Here is a 21,613-nt window from a genome sequence, read left to right as displayed (position 1 = left end):
CACAAAATGTGTTGCACTTCATTACTGAACATTTTCCATATGGCAATTATTAAATATTTAACTTGATGTGTATGTGTAGTACATGCAATGTGTGTACAGTGGTGGTCAGAGGTGGATGTTTACTAAAAGGGGGTGAGATCAAATGCCCTCCCCACCCCATTCTCTATAATAGGGTAACCCTGACATTAAGAATCCATCTCAGCCTGAATCTTGAAAGGGAAAAGTCAAGTTTTTCAAAGAGAGGAAAAGACTGAGTGTGTGTTACAGAGGGGAGGGGCGGATCACAAGTTCATAAAAAATGAGACAAAAAAAGCATAGGACTTTTGACTACCAGTTCTCAGCACCAGGTGGCACAAGTCACAGCAAGAGGTGGCAGGGACAGCCACATCCCTCTGAATCAGAATGTCAGTGCAGCCTCCAATGGAAGCTCCAGTATCCTCCACCATATTCTTGGGTATCCTCCACAAAGCCCACTTTTAAAAAGCAGTGGAGTTGGAAATGTCAGCAAATCCTCAGAGGCAGCTCCCTTGATGGGGTTGCCCCCATCTCTTTAAGGACAGCCAGACATGACTCAGCACCTCCATCAAGTGTCTGGAGAGACTATTTTATGTTCATAGAAAATCACCCAAAGCAGAACAATGGAAGGCAGCAAAGGTGGGTTGCTTATTCATCAAAATCAAATCACCCTTTTCTCCATTCTAGACAGGATATAAAAATTACAACCAATAGGAAACCAGGAATGCCTCTGCTTGGAACACATCAAATCATCCTGTCACCTTCAGTTATGACTATCAGCCACTCAGACACTTCATCTGTCTGGGTCACAAAGCAGGGTGACATGCAGGTTATGTCATGTCTTTCAATCAGGTAAACCCTCCATGAGAACCTACAGCACATGACAGTTTATAAGCAGAGACAAAGATAGAAGGAAGACATGGCGTTCCTTTCAAAGATCTCGCTATCTGGGATTAAAAGGTAGGTTTAAAAAAAATCACTCTTAGAAAAATGGAAAATAAAGCAAATGCTCAAAAGAGAAGTGACACAGCATGTCATAAGAGGACAGATGGAACTCTTCACTCTGACGGTGGGTGGGGAGGGTTCAGCTGTGCCTTCACAAAAAAACAGCGGCAACTTAAGTCATCTCTTATCGTCTCTTGACTTGAGCCCAGGCAGTACACAGACATACACTGACAGATAGCAACGGAAGGAAGCCAGACTCTGGAAGCCACGAATGAATGCTCACACCTTGAGGCACTGTATGGATTCTAGGCTGTGGGACAGTTCATAGAGCTTTTGGGAGCATTGTGGAATAGTGTCACTCAACTGAAAGTCAAGGATGAAGCAACCAGACTAACCATGGGCACAGGTAGAACAGGGTCTAAGAAACACGTTTGTATCCAGAGGTTCCCTGACCAGCCCCATGTACAAAACCATGCACACGAGGCACCTCTATCCATGGGCTGCCTAATGTCTTACTTACAGAAACCACAAATGAAGTCAAGAGATAAACTATAGCAACTGGGACTGAGGAATAATGCTGCAAGGCTAACTTTTTATGAAGTCCTTTCGCTCCATAGCCAGTGTGGGGAACTGGGATGTACCAAGAGAAACACTGGGTTCCCTGGCCTCCTCTCTTACCACCCCCGAGTCTCCACCAATATCAGTGACAGTGGATGGGGTCATCATTTTATCATAGCTTTCAAAATCTAGCGAGCTGGATTCCCTTCTAGTGAAGCCTAACTTAAAATTGTTATAAAAACAAAAACAGATGCCTCAACGCACAGCAGCGCACTAACAGCGGCTTAGCAACCTATCTGTATGTCCATATGGCCTTCTCTCTGCTCTTGCCTGTGCATTAAGAAAAGAGAAATACTTGAAGTTGCTTAAACACAGTGAGTAGAAAAATGAATAGTGCATCCAGTAATAAACACAGGGTGACTAACAATGACTAGCAAAACATGAAAGGGGACGTTAGCAAGTCACCAATGAGGTAAACGTTGGATATCCAGAATCGGCTGTAAAGGGATCCCAAAATTCAATGAGAAAGTAAGTCATCAGAAAGGGGGAAACAATTTCCTTGGACATGTCACCAAATGCTGAGATACTGCTCAGCGAACAATGACCTTCAAATAGACACAACACTGGGATCTACTTTCAGTATATCCTGCCAGGTCCAACACGACCACTATGAGCTCCTCTAGCTGACCCTAAAAATGTCAGACTCATAGGGACAGAAAACAGATCAGTGGCTGCCACAGATGGGGGGATACAGATGGGTGACCAAATCATGGCCAAAGGAAAACACTCTGGGAAAGTAATGAAAATTATCAAGATCATGACTGTAGTAGCTGTTAGACTGTTAAATTAATTTGTCAGATTCCTTAGACTCCATACACTAAAATTCTTACCCACATGTAAATATGAGTGAATTTTTTTAAAAAAAAGCACACACACAAAATTTCAAAAGTGCACTTCGAGACTTGCCTTTAATTGTAAAAACGAACGGGGCACAGCTTTGCTCATGGGCATTTTTTAATGCCTTTTCTCCCCAATCTCCAAAGAGTAAAATCGTACCCATCACTTAAAGCCCCAATTGGACACTACACCTCCAGACGCAGCTGTCTGCTCTCAGCTGGAAGTAATTTCTCTCACTTCAGAATCTCTACAGCATTTCTTCAGGACCTCCTCTAACCCTGACCGCTTTCTACCTTGGGTAATTGCTCTTTGAGGATGTGGCTGATCCCCAGCTAGACCGTGAACTCAATGTCAGGGCTCAGGTGCTGTTCAATCTACATGGTGCCCAGCACAAAGCCTAGTAGATAATACTCTTCTTCTATGTAGGGTGGGCTGAGGGAGCCCACAGTGCAAGCAGAGATCAGAGGCAGTGCAGAAATGGAAGTCCATGTCCTGACAGAACAGCCTGCCATGTCTGCCATGAATTCCCACACAAAATAATCTTGGAGCTGGCGCCAAGAAGGAAATCTGTGCCGTCTATTATGTCAATGCATTCACTCGTGGAGTATTTATCAAGCATTTACAAAGTCAAGCCTCTGCTCGTCACTAAAGGTGGATCAACTGAGCCAGCCTATCCCCAGTGGGCTTTCATTCTATAGATGACTGGCTTTACGGAATAGATTAACTAAATACGTAAAAGCTAGGCAATCAATAACTCATTGCTGTTTGAATGGGTACTGTTGTGGAAATAGCTGGCAGTATGAAGGGCTCCATGCAGGGGAAGCTTGTTAACTTTGAGCTTTTGGCATGTTACCTAGGGCAGCTAAGTGTGTGAAGCAAAGTTTAAAGAAATGTCTGTGCAGAACGGCTCACAGTGAGGAGAAGGTGTGCAGGGATATCTTAATGAAGCCCAGGGGAGCAGAATTCGCAGAATAAAGCTGGAAAGGCTGGTAGACGAATGAGTAAAGGCACTTGATGCCATGCCTGGCACTCTGAGTTGTCCTCTGTCATGTGTGTCCTCCACATGTACACCGCGGCATGGACGCACACTCATGCACAGGTACATACCCACACAATGTGATTTTAAAAGATACACACAGTGAGGTGACATAGAGACACTGGCATGCCAGACAAGGATCTGAGCACATATCGTAGGGCCAGAGGCAATGGAAATGAATTCTGATAATAGCAAGAACACTGCCAGGATTTTTATCAGTAGAAGCGCTTGATCTGAAATATTTTAAGTAGATGATTAGCTGGTTTGTTGTGTATAAGATGAACTGTAAGGAAGAAGAGTGAAAACATCATGAGAGTGTTGCAGAAACCCGGGTGGCCCCGATTTGACCACTTCCCCTTGGTGGGGAGGCCTGGCGGCACTCAGAGGAAGGGGAAGCAGGCTATCCTGATGAGAAAGCTGTGGTCATATGGTGGAGGAAGAGGTCCCCTTCTGTCAGAGGTCTAGGGGAGAGGAGCAGAGGGATGAAGTACGGACAGATGGGAAGATACAAGTGAGGGGATAACAGTTGGGATGTAATCTGAATCAAGTATTAATAAGTAAATAAATAAATAAATAAGAAAAAAACCAATGTAATATGGCTTGTATAGGATGAGTTAAGATGGAAAGAAATGGACAGAGTTACATGAAAGAAGTGACGGTCTGATGAAAAGAGACAGGGAAGATAGAGTGACTTTGTTTAGTGGTTCTTCCTTTTTTCTTTCACATCTTATGTGGTGGTTGGGAGGAAGCATGTCATGGTGCCTAAATGCGGATGTCAGAGAGCAACTCTTCCAAGTCGGCCCCTCCTCGCGCCATGCACCATCTGGGTCCTAGGAGTTGAGCTCTGGCGGGAGAGCATGTGCCCTTCCTGAGCCATCTCAGCATCATGGTTCAGAGGCTCTGAAGCCTCAAACAGATCTCAGCTTTAGGACCCTAGAGTGGTGGCAGCAGAAGAGGCTGAATGGCTTAACAGACAGAGACACCCAGATTTCGAGAGGTTACGAAGCTTACCCAAGGACACCTGGCAAGTCACCGACAGGCTTGAATCTGTGCATCAGGGATGTTATGTTCCTCGTGGTAGTCCACGTTTTCATTCTTGCTCTCCTTTTTTTTAAAGTGAATACAGTAACAGTAATATTGTTATCCGTGAAACGTGGATAAGTTTAAAAAAAAAAAGACATTTAGATACAGAGAAGAAGACAGCAGAGTGCTAGTAGGTGTAGAATCAGGGAGCACCCTCCACTTTGCTTGTTCTGTTTCCTGTGTAAATGCCTCGGTCTTTTGCAGTTCTACTAAAGTCACAACTGAAAATTATATCAGAACTGCCTTAGAGTCCTCCAGAGCAGAATGAATTGCAGAGAACAAAGGGGCCAGGGCTGCATCCAGCAACTGAGTGGGAAAGGGCTGCTACCTGCCCTTGAACTCGCAGGCCATCATAACTAAAGACATACTTAGAAAGAGCCCAGCTTCCTTCTGGTCCAAGGTTTTTATTACACGTGGAACTTTGGGTGCCTGTCATCAAATATCCACCATCCAATACACAAGTCTCGATCAGAATGTCAGCCCAAGGAGCAGTTGGTACGTAGCTACCATCTATTGAGTGTGTGTATAATTCCTGACTCACTGAACAGAGCATCTGCTGCCTTTTGCTGGTGACAGAAAACTTTCAAACATATCATCTCTTGAGATCTTCATAACAAGCCTGCCAGGAAGGCATAACCAGCATCTCCTTCATCTTTCTGATAAGTACACATCCATATCTGGGTTCACATCCATGAGAACTGAAACCACGATTGTGCTCACGGCGACACTGATCACCACAGCAAACACTAAAGTAAGTTGCATATCCATCAGTTGTTTGGTTTTTCATGCGATGTAGTTTGCACTAAGGATCCCATTCTATGACCTGATGTTAGCTATCTCGGTATTTTCAAATTATTACTTACAGCAGTAGCAACAGCAAAAACAAAATATAAAAATAAAAAGCTGGCCATGGTGGTTCATGTTCATAATCCTGACGCTTGGGAAGCTAAGACAGGAGGATTGCTGTGTGTACGCCTATCCTGAGGTTCCCAGTAAGTTGCAGACCATCCTGCAACACTGAGAGAGACTGTCCCTGAAGGGATGCCGGGGACCTGCATGCGAAATAGCACAGTGACCCTAGTGAAAATTTGAGAGTTATTTCAAATGTTAAATATGAAGTTGTCATGGCCCAGCATATCTCCCTCCCTCCTTCTCTCTCTCTCTCTCTCTCTCTCTCTCTCTCTCTCTCTCTCTCTCTCTCTGTGAATAACCAAGATAAATGAGTGCACATCTCCATGGAAGATTATACAAATGCTCATGGCAGCATTGTTCATTACAGCCACAAAGCAGAGACAACCCTCTGGCCTATCAATGACGAAGCGATAAACAGGAGAATAATATTACGTGTTAATAAAACATTATGAAGCATTGATTTATCTTGGAGACTGTTCATAAATTGAAAACATTATACTATATGAACCTACCAGAAAAGCCACATAAAGTATGATTCCATTTATAAAAAGATTCAGAATAGACAAATCTATAGAGATAGAAATTGGATAAAATTAGATTAGTTATTGATAAGGGTAGTGCGGAAATGAGTAAGAAAGAACCGGCGGTTGACAAGTAGAATTTTTTTTGTAGTAACTGGATGTTCTACAATTAGATTGTGTTTGGAACACAAAGACCAACATGTCTGACTTTATTGTTCATAACACATGGAAACATGGGGGTGGGGAGGATAGACGATGTCCATAGCAGACAAATGGCATGGAATCCCAAAGGCCTGTCAGGAGAATGAGCAGCGCACCTTTCAAGAGCATGGTATACTCTTTTCTTGACTGTCTGTGTGTCCATGGCTGAGGCACTGAACCTCAATAAGCTTGTGCTTCCTCAACAGGGTAATGCTATATTTCACAATATTGTCTTAAGGATCAAGGAGTTTTTGTACTGAAAGGCACTAAACTATGTCAGTTACCACTTTGATAGCTAGTGGATATAAGAGAATGTCAATATCTCTGGCACATGGTAAAAAAAAAAACAATATTACATATGTTTGTTGCAATGGAGAAAGAAATTCAGGAAGGCTGGCAGATGAAGAAAAAGTATCATTTGTTTAACTCATACATAATAAATGCCTATAGAAATTGAAATGTTGACAGTTGGCTAAGCATACTCCGCAGTCTGATTTTGTCTACACTGTATAAAAACAACAACCAATCAAACAGACAAACAAACAGACAAGAAAACTGCCTGTGCTCAAAAGGAATGTTTACAAGTTTATAGAAAATTAGGAAAGAACCTAAGTATTTTAGAGACCAAGCACCCCAAATTAACAAAAGTGGGGCTCACTGGTTGTAACTTTAAGTGCTTGTGTAATTAATATTCAATTTCATGATCTTACATGCCTAACAGATACACAACAGGTATAGTACAGAAAAATCAATAGAAACAGCTCTTGGTCTTCACAGACCATCTAATTTAGTAGTCTACCACTATAATCTGAGGAAGACTGGACTGAAGCCATCCTGACTCAACCACTCAGAACACCACCCTATTCTATTTCTGAACATTAAATTTGTCTTTATTTTTAATGGTAACTAAAATAGAAGGATTATTTGAATTAGGACAACAAGTGAAGTTATTTAAGTGAGAAAATCAACACCACTCTAACCCTGTGTCCGAAAGGGAGCGCTATCAGGCTCTGCAGCCATGTACAGACCAGCAGCACTAAGTGGACCCCATGAGTTTTAAAAGAAGCACCTCCATGGGGAAAAACTAAAAAGAAGTGGTTGGTCTCAAAGTTGTGTAAGAAGAAATAGGAGGGTAGAGAGTATAGTACAGGGAGGACTTGAGATGGGTCGTTACCTTCAAAGTACATCACATGAAATTCTCCAAGGACTATCTGGAATGTTAAACGAAAGAGATTATGAAGTTGGGAGAGAAAGTAGTGTGGAATCTGGATGCTCTAGAGGGATGAAGTAAGGACTGAAATTGATCAAGGCACATTGTATGCATGTATAAAAGTCTCAAACAATGAATTAAAAATTAAAAGAAGTAGAGGGTGGGAAGAATCCTGCCAAAGTTTTTCTGTAATTTTACGCTAATGCATGCATGCTCTGAGGTGGGCTGGTAGCCCATTTGAGAAGAGAGGACGGGGTAATTTGTAGCATGGATTTGCCTATTTCCGTGGGATTAATACTTTCAAAGAATGCAATTTCAAAATAACGACAACTTGATAACTGGGTCAAAAAAAATTGAAAAAAAAAAAAAATAAGAACAAAGCAGTATTTTCCATAAACACCAGAAAACAGATGATAAAGATTTTAGAATCAGGTTGGAGAGATGGCTCAGAAATTGAGAGCACTAGCTGCTCTCCCAGAGGTCCTGAGTTCTATTCCCAGCACAAACATGGTGGCTCACATCATCTATAACATGATATGATGCCCCCTTCTGGCCTGCAGGTGTACATGCAGATAGAGCACTCATACACATTAAATAAACAAATAAATCTTTTTAAAAAGATTTCAAAGCCTGTTTTACAGTAGCCATTTTAAAGCAGAATGTTCATTAAAACAACAACAACAACAACAACAAAAATCCTGACTACCACATCAGCAAATATAAATATGGACTATTTCCTGAATGGCTCTATACTATTGTACTTTATTAATGAATATTTTCATTCTTTACATGATATCAGTTTTAATCATCCTAGGAAAACCTTAGGTATGAAAACCTTCTTGTGTCCTTTTCTTATTGAAAGAGTCAAAGTTAAAGGGATTCTGGTGACATCTTTGAAACAAAGCACAAGGTGCCGTCCACACAGCCATCTCAGTCATCAGTTGTGTTATTCCCTATGTATGACTCATCAGGACCAGAAGGCATAGCTAGGACTGTGCTTACAAATGGTTGACAACCTAAGGAGTTTTAAAAAAGACAGAAAGTTATCTTATTGGTTTCATTTCACTTTTACGTTAAAATTTATTCTAGGTGGTCAACTTGCTATGTTCTTCCTTAAATACGTTCAAACCCTTTTTTAAAAAAATCCATGCTGTACTTTATATTTGACAAATTTCTTTTCAGTAAAAACGAACAAACAAGCGAAATCTTATATTGTGATGCCATCAGTTTTTGCCGCATACCTGTATTACCTTAATTTCGATTTGTCATATAGAGCATAGTACTTTTAATTTGTTATAGTTTTATGAGTATGGGTGTTTTGTCTGCATGTATGTCTGCACCACATGCATCTGGCACACAGAAGCCAGAAGAAGGGAACACTGGATTTCCTAGGACAGAGTTACAGATCGTTGTGACCTGCCATGTGTGTGCTCAAAGCGAGGCCCTCTCAAAGAGCACCAAGTGTTCTTAACTGTTGAGGCACCTCTCCAGCTTCAGGTCATATTTTGATGGCCCACTAATGATTTCCAAATCTTCACATTTTTAAGTGTATCAAGTTGTTATTTAGTTTTGATCATATACTTAAAAATTCCCTCCCTAACTGAATCATAATGTCATAAAGTGCTTTCTTTTGGTACACTTAGGAATTTATATTTTCACATTTGAATTTTGGGGAGGGGGTTTCGAGACACAGTTTCTCTGTGTAGCCCTGGCTGTCCTGGACTCACTTTGTAAGCCAGGCTGGCCTCTAGAACTCACAGCGATCTGCCTGCGTCTGCCTCCCAAGTGCTGGGATTAAAGGCACGTGCCACCACACCTGGCCAGATTTGAATTTTTAATGCAACTGAGTTTAGCTTTGGTATAAACTTTAAGGCAGGAATTTTATTTTGAAGAAAATTATCTAAATGTTCAAAAACACCTTTTTCCACTGACTGTTAACCAACCATATAGCTAGCTTCCTTTCTTTTTAGATTCCTGTTTTGACTTCACTTTGGGCCTCTGACATGTTCTTACCTACTCGGAAATTCATTGGGAGACACATTTATTTTTAAACGCAGCATTTCTATGCAATTTGTACCAAAAGAGTTACTTAAATGATCTCTGTCCACCATGTTGGAGAAAACCCAAAATGTTCTCCAATCCATCTTCTGCATAATGCTAGCACAAATATTTAAAATCTTAGGCGGGTGATACCAGGTCTCCATTTATTGAAAGAAATTGTAAAAAACAAAACAAAACAAAACAAAACACTTGTATACTTTCTGGATACTTCCTTTTCAACCCACACTCTTTACTCCCCAATTCCTGGTGCTCCAGAAGCACTGGCAGTGAGCCTATGGCTCGGGGCAGCCATCCCTTCACACTTGCTAGTCTTTGTGCGTTGCACACAGTGTATCTTTGTCATCCTTCAACTCCTAACAGAAGAATGGTTTCTTCTTAAGTAAATCCTTCTTTATTTAAGACCAGGCAAATAAAGCATAGTTATAGCTGACTTTGCATCAAGATGATGATCCATGGATGATTACTGTGAGACTTTTATAAACTTTTTATTTACTTCATTCCTTCACCCTCAACCTGCCCCCAGGACGGTAAGCACGATGAGACTGTAGAAAATTCCCTGTCCTACTAATCAGTACAAGCAAGCATAATTTCTAGCACATAAGCACATAGTATGAATGGATGGGTGAGTGGATGGATGGATGGATGGACGGGTAGATGGATAGATGGATGCATTATTGGATAGGTGGGTGGGTGGGTGGATGGATAGATAGATGGATAGATGGATGAGTTGATGGATGCATGGATGGATAGATGGATGGATGATTGGGTAGATGGGTGAGTGGATGGGTGGATCAATGCAAAATGCCTTGTTTTCCCACTTCCACTATACAAAGCTATGCACATAGTGGGTGGCCTGAAAACGCCTGCTGAATAGGAGGGTTCCATGTTTCATCATAAAGTTTCAGCCTCCCGAAAAGTGGGGCAGTAGGAGTACAGGGGGAGATGCACAGATTAGGACACACAGATATTTAGTTTATTTGTATTAATAATAAGACACAGTTGCAAAATAGAAGAGATACTTATTATATTGTGGGAAAAAAGTATTACATGCCTTGGGAAGCATAGATGAGCCGATCTACTGAGAAACTGAATTCTCTGAGACACAAGCATGTTTGTACAATCATGTCCTACAATTTCAATTTGGGAGGCTTTACACTAAGTGAGGTTGCCAACCTGTGTGTGGTTGGATAATAATCTTTCCAGGCCAATTTTTTGTGCCCTTGGCCAGTTCAGGTGACCATCATTCTAGCTGTTTGTTGCCATATAAAAAATTGACAATTTCTGAGAAACGTAAACTATTCCAGTTACATCAGAAATAACCTAGAACTTGGAGTGAGACCACAATCAAATTTCAAAATTCACACCCGATCACTGCCAACGTCTGCAGAAAGAACTGTCATTTTTAGAATGAAAAGAATTCTCTAGGACTTACTGGGAACAAAAAAAAAAAAAAAAAAAGTTTCAGTGCTGTATATTACACTCCATTTATTAAATCCCTTAACATCTTGGAGGAGAGGCAGAGCCTACAGTAGTTGGCTATAAGGAAAATCCAGGCACTGTAATTAGCATCTTTGTGTTGGTCCTGAAGGATAACAAATGGCTAGGCCAGGGCACATGTGCAGCATCCTCAGGCTAACATCTCCTGCTCCAGATAAACCTACAGGTTCTATACTGAGATACTATCCGTGCATTCAATTGCAAATGTGTTCTTGTGGAGAACTTCTGTCCTTTAGGAAATAAATGTGGACTTGCAACCACTAACTCCAGTCTGAATAAATACAGTGAAATATGCTACACATGTCTTAAAAAGGGCTAGGCAAATCAATTTGAAAGATAATTTGCCTTATGAAAACTGCCTATGTTCTTGCCTTTGTTCACTGGTGGGTAATTTTTTTTTTCAAATGTGTTTCCAATGTCTTCAATTAGTGACAGGTACCTTTGGTTGGCATATTTTGAAATTAAAACATCTCCATTCAAAGATTTCAGTGCTACAATGGTATATTTAAATGCCATGCTTCTTAAACAAAAATACTGTTAATTCTTTAGCTGTGACCTTAGAATAGTTAATTTGCTTTTCAGAACCTGGAGTTCCATATGGGTAAAGACAGAAGAAAACTTTATCCCAACAGTCTTGACTTACGTAACACTATATAAACTGTGGTCCAGTTGATAGTATTTCTTTCATCTTCCTTTCTTTAAATCATACACACACATGCACCATAGAGTTGATACCCATTTTATAAATGATTGAACGAGACTTAAAGTCGTCTTTATCTTTTCCTTTTCCTTCACTGATTAAACATCTCAACATGACATAATGTTTTGTGGCTCTTGCTGCCATGTCAGTTATCATTTCATTCTGGATGAGAGGAAGAACCTTTTTAATAACATGATGTGTAAACCTAGAAAGGTGTGATAACAATGAAGCAGCTAAGAAGAGTAGCTTTGCCTTCTCGTCTGCCCTGAAAGCCCCTTAGCATCTCTCCACCATTACATACAATGAGAGGGAGGGATTCCTCCAACATTCCCAATTACTAATGATTCCATTGCTATTTCCAGGATTTCAACTATTCCCCAGACAGAGCTCCATTCTCCGTCTAGACCTCAACAGAGACTGAGCTCATACCGAGCCTTCATCAGTACATTGCCAGTAGGAAAGACTGACCAGCGTCAACAACCAGCAGTAACATATTACTTCCGTTTCTAAACCACGGAACTGGAAAAGATGATGCAGGGTCCAGCACTGTCTCCTGCTGTCACCTCTTCCGTCATGATCACGAAGGCCACTCAAAGCTCTAGGGACTCTCAATGTCTACCCTCCATTTCCTTCAGCAGGAATGCGTGTGTGACTGACAAAGCCTTTTCACTAAATATAAGGACGACAGCTCTCATAACTGGGGTGGGGGCACCCAGTGTCAGGATGCTTCTATAACATCTGTGAAATAAAAATATCCTCCCATCATCTTAACATGAGAAGAAATAAGAAATGTTTAAAGGCACAAAAAAAAAAAAAAAAAAAAAAAAGGCTTAACTGTTTGAAAAGGCAAACGGTCAGTGCAAAGCTTAGGATAAATCTGAATATTTGAGTGTAGTTAAAAGGATTTCTGTAACCTGAAAAAGCACGAAAGAAGATTTGTATCAAATCTCCAAATATTTTAGTGGAAGACTATCATTTCTCTGTTTGTTAATTTCTCCCTCTTTCTCACTTTTCTGCTTTCTTTTGTTTCGCTTTCTTCTTTCTTCTCTCCCCCTCTCTTGTTTCATCCTCCTTCATCTTGAGGGCACAGTGAGAAATTCTGAAGAGCCACTTAAAAATCAAACCAGGGATGTCAAAATACCCTGCACAAGAGAAATTCAATTTTCTCTAGGAGGCCAAATAAATCAAGAGTCCAAAGAAACTTAGAAATTAGAAGGACAGAATTAATGTTTTCTCTCAAATAAAAGCAAAACTCAGTTCACTAATCAGCATTTGAACAGTCTGAAATCCCAGAGAATCCAGAGAAAAGTCATGCACGAGTTTAAAACTAATTTGTTGATGTGTCCAAGCCATAAGCAAACACATGGTGAACAATTAAAGATTGCTTCTCCAAATAAAATAAGACAAACAAAACTACAGTAGCAGAGGTCACTAACAAATGGGATCCACGGGGAGTAATAATCTGTGTGTCAACATTGCTTTAAAACACAGTCGTTTTGTTGGCTGTGAGTTAACGCATATGCAACTTAGAATAAAAACATCACTATAATACATTAATACATGGTCGTATCGATATAGAAACGTTATAAATGACTAATGGGTGCTTGGGTTTTCTGCATCCTCTGTACTGCCTACAAGAAGGAGTGGATAGCGGAGGTATTACTGAGGGAGCAGCTGGAAGATCCTGTCACCTGTTGTCGCTGTGGCAAGACCAAGCTTCAGAAGGACCACTAGACATCTCATCAGCAAGCTACATGGAAAGCACCCAAGGCAGTAACCTGGTGTACATGCCGGAAAGACCCTTCCCCGACTACCTCGGAGGGTATGTCAAGGACTGCAAGAAAGACCCAGAGGAGGAAAATAGGCTCCCAAGTAACAACCTCGAACTCCCGTCTCCACAACCACTATGCGAGTCACTTTCCAGACTGCACTGCTACAGCTCACCTCTTCCCAAGAGAGAAAGAGAAAGCGAAGCCCCCGGAAACGACAAGGTTCCGTCAGACTGGACTGCTAAGGGCACGAGGCTTTTCTCTAGTCTCACTTTCTCAGCCATCTTATAACCGCCATCTTCCTGCTGCCTCTCAAGCAGGAAAAGGCAAGGCACGGCCATTCTGGTTTTTTGTTTGTTTGTTTGTTTTTCGAAACAGGGTTTCTCTGTGTAGCCTTGACTGTCCTGGACTCGCTTTTGTAGACCAGGCTGGCCTCGAACTCACAGCGATCCGCCTGCCTCTGCTTCCCAAGTGTTGGGATTAAAGGCGTGCGCCACCACCGCCCAGCCGTTCTGACCATTCTGAACATGAGTTTTTAGGGAATGTACAGCAGATACTTGAAGGTATTGGTTGTGATTCCTTAATTTTTTTTAAATGTGACTTTTTTTTATCTCTCAAAACCAACAAAGGAAAGCTGGAAATACCTGGTAGATTTTTAAAGCGCACAAATTGAGTTGTTACTTTGGGTTTAAACATATCATTCCCTGACGAATTGAGTCAGTTAACTGAAAAGTTTTAAACTGTAGAATAATAGGCCAGAACAGGCTTAGCAGCGAGTTGCCACTAAAGCTAACAAAGCCTGGAAGCTTCCAAGCTCATTGCAGTGGGACAGAAAGATCGACTGCAGGAAGGGGAGAGGAGACCGACGCCATGACGCTTCGCTCTTATGAACCCGCCCTCCCCATCTACAACCACAGGCACTTGTGAACTCTCTCCAAAAAGTCGAGTTTTTCCTTTAACGAATATGCCCATAGGAGGAACAAATCAGGTCATTTTTCCAAACATAAAATTATCACTGTGACACAGGCGCTCCTTATTTGCAAACTCAGCAGCAGTAAATGGTGCTCAGTTCTCTTCCGAGTCTGCATAACGCTCACCCAGAGAAAGTAAAAGTAACTTAGAAGGAAGCAGCCCAAATATTCAAAATACAAACGCAGCCTGGATATAAAGGAGTGCTCAGATTCACTCCCAGAAGCAGAATTTAAAGAACGGGGTGAAATTCTGTAACTCCAATGACCTTTAGGACTAAGAATAAAATGGAATGGTATTCTTCATACATTCTCCAAATGTTTGGACAAAATTGCATAGAAATGCAGTATACAGTCTGAGCAGCCATGGGCAACGGACGGAGCGAGGACGGAATGTCACAAGTATATCTGAATGTAGAAGGACTTCAAAACGCATATTCAAATAAAATGAAGCTGTTGAGGCTACCAGCAAACGCAATTCTTATAAAAAGCTGAACGAATCATTACATAGCATTAAGAATATTACATGTCTGGTTAATTTTGGTATTGGTTTGTTATATTTATTTGCAACTTCCAAATAATAATTTTATCACAGTAGTAACTTTACAGTGTAAAAATATATGCCCTTCCAGAAAAAAAATAGAATTTTAAAACCTTTAATAATTCTTTGAGATTTTCAGACAATATAACCTCATCATATTCCTCTCCAACTCCTTTCCCTAAGTTCTCTCAGACCTGTCCCATCTCACTAGCAAACCCCAATTTCATGGAGTTTGTTGTTGTTGTTGTTTTAAATAACTCACTGGCTCCAATTTGCTCTGCCCATCCGTTTCTAGGTGGAGGAGCCATGCATGGTGTCTTGGTTCCTACCAGGAGCTGTAAAGAACTGACTGACCTAGAGATGTCAATTTGAGTCAATCCACAGTTAGAGGTCCGGCCTCCTAAAGCCATTCTCTCTCCAGTTGGATGTTGACTGGCTAGATTTGCTGCAGGTGGGCACGGCTGCTATGGGTTCATGTGTACAGTGGTCCTATCATGCCCCAAAGACACACACACACACACACACACACACACACACACACACACGGGGGTTCATCATCACCATCATCATCATAACAAATTGAAAACAAGCAGACAAGTCGGTTGGGTTTGCTTTGGCTGCTTTACTTGGCTGATTGGTCTGGGGTTTTGTTTGTTTGTTTTAAATGTTACTTATGTATTTTATTCATATGTGTGGGTCTTTTGTCCGCATGTATGCCAATGTGCTCAGTGCCCACAGAGACCAGAAGACGGGGTCAGAGTCCCTGGCACTGGAGTTACAGATTGTTGGGAGCTGTCATGTGGGTGCTGAAAAGCAGGTCCTCTGGAAGTGAAATCAGTGGTGGCAGTCACTGAGCCATCTCTCCAGTCCTGGTGCGTTGGTTTTCAAGATAAGAAAGGGCACAGGAGCGACAAGAACTGATGCCATTAAAGGTGGTAAACAGCTCACAGCATGAAATGCTCTGAACTTGAGCCAATGTCTCAATTGCTAGTAAACCTCGGGGTTTTCATTTATCTATTTCATCTTGAATAAAGCATGCCCTGGCAATCAGCAGACTACTTCTACCCTCCAGAAAGTTCAACAAAGATCAGTAAAGGGAATGTGACTTCCATTCACAGAACAAGGTCCTAGAATGGCAATGCTATATAAAGAAAAAAGTAGAAGGCTAGGGAGATGGCTTGGACGTGGGGGAGTCACAGCACTTGCTAAAAAACGAGCAAACCTGAGTTCAAATCTCTAGCACTGACAGGAAAAATGAGGGATGCGCATGCCTCTGTAAACCTGGCAGTCAAGGGTAGAGACAGGCAGATCCCTGGGCACCTCATCAGGAGCTACAGGCTGCAGCTTGGCCGACTTCTGGCCCTTTATTTCCTAAATCGCAAGGCTTCCTCCTCCTAGCACATGCGTGTGAAATCTAGCCCTGTGTGTGGTCCATAGTCATCTGCATCAACTTGGAAACAAAAGAGCATATCTGAGCATCTTTTGTGCACATGCACGATTTGGGGAGATAATACATTGTCTATTTTTAAAAAATATATTTTATTAATTTATTCATATTACATCTCAATTGTTATCTCATCCCTTGTATCCTCCCATTCCTCCCTCTCTCCCATTTTCCCCTTACTCCCCTCCCCTATGAGTGTGACTGACGGGGACCTCCTCCCCCTGTATATGCTCATAGGATATCAAGTCTCTTGAGGATCTACCGAGAAAATATTTTTTGAGATGGTGAATTTTCAAGTTCACCATCCTGGACACTATTTTCACTGTCTCTCCAACTTGGAGTCAGGGGTCAATCAAATATGTATGCCTATTCCCAGGTAGCTTTTGCAGTTTTGGTTTCTAGCATGTAGCCAATGGGAAACAAATCAAGGTGGGGGGGTGTTAAAATGAAGTGACTCTTTCCCTTTTAATTCCTGTAAGCAGGAACCCCTTCCAGCTAATAGTGGAAATGCTGAAAAGTATAGCAAGGAAAAAGAGCGATGCTGAGGTTTGAAATGAGAGTTGCAGTGATTTTCCATCTGAAGAAAATGGTCTTGAGGGAATGGTAAAGACGTAACTGCTTAAGTAGACAGCATAGAAGCCTGACCAGGCAGATCTTCAGCAGTGAGTGAGCGGCTCCCTCACACTGGTGTCCCATGACTCTCGGCATCACAGCCTTCTCTCTAAATCATGTACATCCTGGTAGAGCCCAGGGGAGCCATGGTTAATAAAAACAACAGGAGTCTTGGGAACTGAAGAACGAGGAGACACTTCAGTTATGCCGAACTCTAGCTGTGTGGGTTTAATTCCTTTCACTATGTGGCATGTAGGTGTCTAGTGAAAAAGAGGGAGCTACAACAGTCAAGATCTGGGTGTAAGAAAGAAATAACACTGAGTGTGCAAAGTACAAATTACTTTTAAGAACGAGGAGTTACAAGACTTCTAAAATACCTACTTTTAATTATGTTGCCACTAACATAACTATCCAAGCTTTAATTCCTTAATAGTAAATAGAAATGGTATAATAATAATAATAATAATAATAATAATAATAATAATAATAATAATAATAATTTTTATTATTATTTTATTTTAATTATTATTTGAGATAAAGATGTTTCTTTCCCACGTTTTCAAGGTATGAGGAAAGCAGAGTTCTCCAACCCAAAGGCCACACTCTGAAGTCAGAATGTTGTGCCCTGAAGGGCAGTTCTCTGCACAGGCAGTAAACACATTGACAGTAAACTTTGGGTCCAGAGAGCCAAATCCCTGACTTGTGTCCTACGAATATAGAGTACGCTAGAGTGCTCACAATATTTCTGCTTTGCTCCTTTTGTCAGTGTGTGCTTCCAATAAGAGGGGAAACTGAGGCACAGAGAGCCCCCCGCCCACAGGAGACCAAGTGTGCCCGCATCTGCATCCCTAGCAAAGGTGTCACTTCACGTGGAGAGGTTGACTGATCCCTCAGGGTCGCAATGATCCCTTTTATCCCCAGAGCCAGTTGCCCCCCCCCCTTTTTTTTTTTTTTTTTTTTTTTTTTGTCAACAACGCTTCCTTTTTGTTCCTGTCCCTCCAATGAGGAAGTGCGGCACAGACACAGACACAATACACCTCTTCATAAGGAAGGCATGAGTGTGTGCCAGATGGGCAGAGGGGATTACAACATGTTTCCTCTCCCATGCTGACTCAATGGGGCTGGTATGAGAACTCATCTTATTCAAGAAGGCAGCTTCCCCTGACAGAATTATGAGTCACAGTTCCTGGGAAGAAAGTACACTTACCACCAACATTTGGGGGAAGGGGATCCTTGGGCGAATACAGTGAGGGTCATTCAGAAAGGCAGCACTGCCAGGGCCCACTGGGCAGGCAAAGGACCTTGCAAACTTTGGGAAGCCTTGATCTCTCCACAGCCATAGCATGGATGCCTCTCGCTTTAACATCCAGGTGTTGTACTTGACACGCTAATGAGAATGAGTCCTATGGCTTTAAGCCCAGTCAACAGGAAACTGTCCAGTTTGAGAAAACGTGCTTCTGAAGGGTTACTCATCCATCTCTTTACCATGCATGTACCGAGCACCTACTGTGTCCCTGTGTATTAGCCATCGTTCCGAGTGTTTGGGAAAACAAACACGAAAAATAATTAAATCTATGCCCCCAGATTCAGAGAGAGGGCAATAACAAAAGGATAGAGCAAAAAGACAAGAAAGAAGAGACAGAGGAAGGTTAGAAAAAGAAGAAGAGGGTAAGGAGGACAGGGCTGAAGGGCAAATTACAGAGACGGGGTACAAAGAAGAGTGGACTGAATATTAGCAGGAGATGGGAGATACTAAAGCAACACTCAGCAGGCAGAAGGAAGTGAGTGGCTGGGCTATTTTTTATTGTAATGGTCATGGAAAGCCTCTGTGAGAAGATAACATTCAATCAGTACTAAGTCAAGTGAAATAAATTACGGTCCAGGGTTATCATCAGCATATTTAAGAATCAGTACATCAAGTCCCTTCCAATCAAAGGAGACAGATACCCAATAGATGCTGGTGTATTAGTGTGGCCCAGCTGTATGCTAGCACATCCCCGATGAATACGAGGCCTGGTTAAAATACAGCCTTTCCTCTGTGAAGTCCCAAAGGGCCAACAAGTTTAGATATTATCTGTACTTTCAGCTGTACTCTGTCCTAGTTACACCCTGTCTTTAGAGTTATTTTTGGTTCCTGATACAATGCACTAAGTGGCATAGAAAAACTGAAGTGCACCCAGAAAAGATGATCAGGATGGCAGGAGGGCTGCGATTCATGCTGCATGAAGAAGAGTTGAAGGTACATATTGCAGAGCACTGGGGTCATGGTTACATAAGGCTGATTTAACACTTCCAAAGGGTTCTGACAGAGAATAGGCATTAAAGCGATGATAGTCAAAGTACGGCCTATGGTGTTCAGAGGAATTATACATATGGATGCTTATCCTTATTAAAATTAGGATCCCTGGAGTCCCTGTGTTAAAATTAAAGAATCAGTGCTTCAGACTTTTTTCAGTCATGAGGCTAAATCAAAGAAATATATGAAAATGGCAGAGATTAATTTCAATCCTATGTGCAAGAATTTTTGCAAAAACTTGATGAGTCAAAAAAAAATCACAGCATACAATCATATGCTCACTAAATAGAGCAAACATGGGTGACACTGAGAAGCAATTTAGAGATGAGAGGAGACCTCAGAAGATGGGATTATATCCAAATTCTTCTATCTCTGCTTAGATGTGGTCCAGGACCATGGTGACTAATACTGCTTATTCACACTCAATTAAGATCTTGATTGGCTCCTCATACAAAGCCAGGCCCAAAGAAAGAAGGCACCTACCAACAAATTCTTTGTTGCTTATAGAGATGCAGTTTGATCAAAACTATCAGTTTTGTTTGCTTGTTTTTTCAACATTGCAGTGAACTGCTAACAAATGAGTCTTTTCCAGTGCTGGTACACTTTTGGGTAAGAGGTTGTGCTATGCCCCTGCCATTTCCTCTATAGGACTTAAGACAAGAATAAGGAGAAGTACTCTTGGGAGTATATACATCAAACGTGTTCCTAAGTGTTCTAGTCCCTCTTACCCCCCAAATGCTATTATTCTTTCAGCTATGTGATTGTATGCAACTACAGAAGACCATGTAACAAAACCAACATTATGTTCTTTTGCATTCACTATCAGAAAGATTGAGCACATAATTCCATAGGTTATTTTAATTTATCAAGTGCCGCATACTCACCTGAGGCATGACTCTGCAGGATCCCAAAGAAGGACAGACTCATCAAACACCACAGAAGTCCCATCCTGTGAACATAAATAAAGAGGTAAGGGAGGGTACTTCTTCCCTGGAGAGTTTTAATAATGACCACTGGGGATTCTGCGTGCTAACTAGAGGTTAAGAACTGTTCCAAGGGTTTAGGAATATCAACCATCTGTACAGTCAGACCCAACAACAAAGGTGATGGCTCCTATTTAGCATTGTCACTTTTCTTTGAGCCCCATTATTCCATGCAGATGAACTCAAACCGATCTAAATAACGTGACTGAGGTCCCTTGGCCAGAAAGTGGTGCAGCCATCATTAAATTCCAGGTGCGAGGCTACAGAACTCTCTGCTGGTCACAGAACTATAACTGCTACATTAAAAAAAAATGTTTCCCTGGATTTTTTGACCTGGAGTCACACTGCTGGTAGATGAGTCTGACCTTCTTGTCATTTTTTGGTGTTCACTTATCTAGTCTCAGTGGGAAATAGGTCATAATCCAGGTACTTTTCCATCTTACTGATGAGTTGAAAGTTTAGAGATTCTGGATCCAGACATGGTCTGTAGTCAACCACACAGAACTTATATCACTGAGAAACATGGAGCCCTCCTGCCATGGTGCTCTTGCCTTGCACTGAAAAGACAAATGGCAAGGCAGGAATCTCAGTGATCTTTAGCTTTCTAATGAAACCAGTGGGAACTGCCAACTAGCAAGGAGCGTGCTCCTCTATTTGGTTGTGTGGTCTTTAATGCAGGAGATTTATCAACTCTATAAAGTACATCTTTCCTACTCCGCTGAACCTCCCCAGTCAGTGAGAAAGTGTCTACAGTGCTATAAATACAGAAATATAGAATGACTCAGAAATTCCAGGCTCATGACTTCTGCCTTCTCATTGATAAAAGCATCCATACAAACATGCTGAGAGACATCTGCTAATTTGTCCACATCCATACTTCTAGAAAGCAACAGAGATGGTATTTTTTTAAACCCTCATCAAGCACAGAGACTCACATACCAAAAGTGGCCAAAATGAATACTTGATAGTATGATGTAAGACAACAACTTTTAAGAGTACTACATGGAAATAAATGGTATAAGTTAATATTACCCAAACCACTTAGGCTGTATTGTACAGCCTAATACAAAATACAGGCTTAATAACTTAATTAAATTTTTTTAAATGCAGGCTTCTACCTCTATCATTTATCTTAATAACAGACAACCAAAAATCTCTACTTCCTTCCTTAGCCTACCTGTATAAAAATCACAGGTGAGTTTATCACAAGTGGTATTATATGAAAACATTTTATTTCAAATATCAAATGTTCTTTTCTACCAAAAAGCTGCCTACCAAGCCTCAAATCACCATCTAGAGAAATTTATTAGCACACATCTATCACTCATTCATTCAGTAGAATGCTTTGAGGGCTGGAGAGGTAA

At 41.3% G+C, this 21,613-nt stretch overlaps 1 protein-coding gene across 1 annotated transcript in view; it reads right to left on the bottom strand.

Annotated features, from left to right (window-relative positions):
• The window catches only part of Il1rap (interleukin 1 receptor accessory protein), a 138,834-nt gene that overhangs the window by 73,811 nt on the left and 43,410 nt on the right, over positions 1-21,613 (bottom strand). Inside the window, exon 2 of the mRNA XM_051150798.1 lies at positions 20,151-20,215. Coding sequence (XP_051006755.1) covers positions 20,151-20,214 — 64 coding nt within the window. The 5' untranslated portion in view covers position 20,215. The remainder of the gene's footprint in view (positions 1-20,150; positions 20,216-21,613) is intronic.

Source organism: Acomys russatus, chromosome 8 (genome assembly GCF_903995435.1).
Source record: "Acomys russatus chromosome 8, mAcoRus1.1, whole genome shotgun sequence".
In the NCBI taxonomy this organism is placed as follows: domain Eukaryota; kingdom Metazoa; phylum Chordata; class Mammalia; order Rodentia; family Muridae; genus Acomys; species Acomys russatus.
Note: the sequence above shows the minus strand (reverse complement) of the source record. Positions and strands in the feature narration are given on the sequence as shown.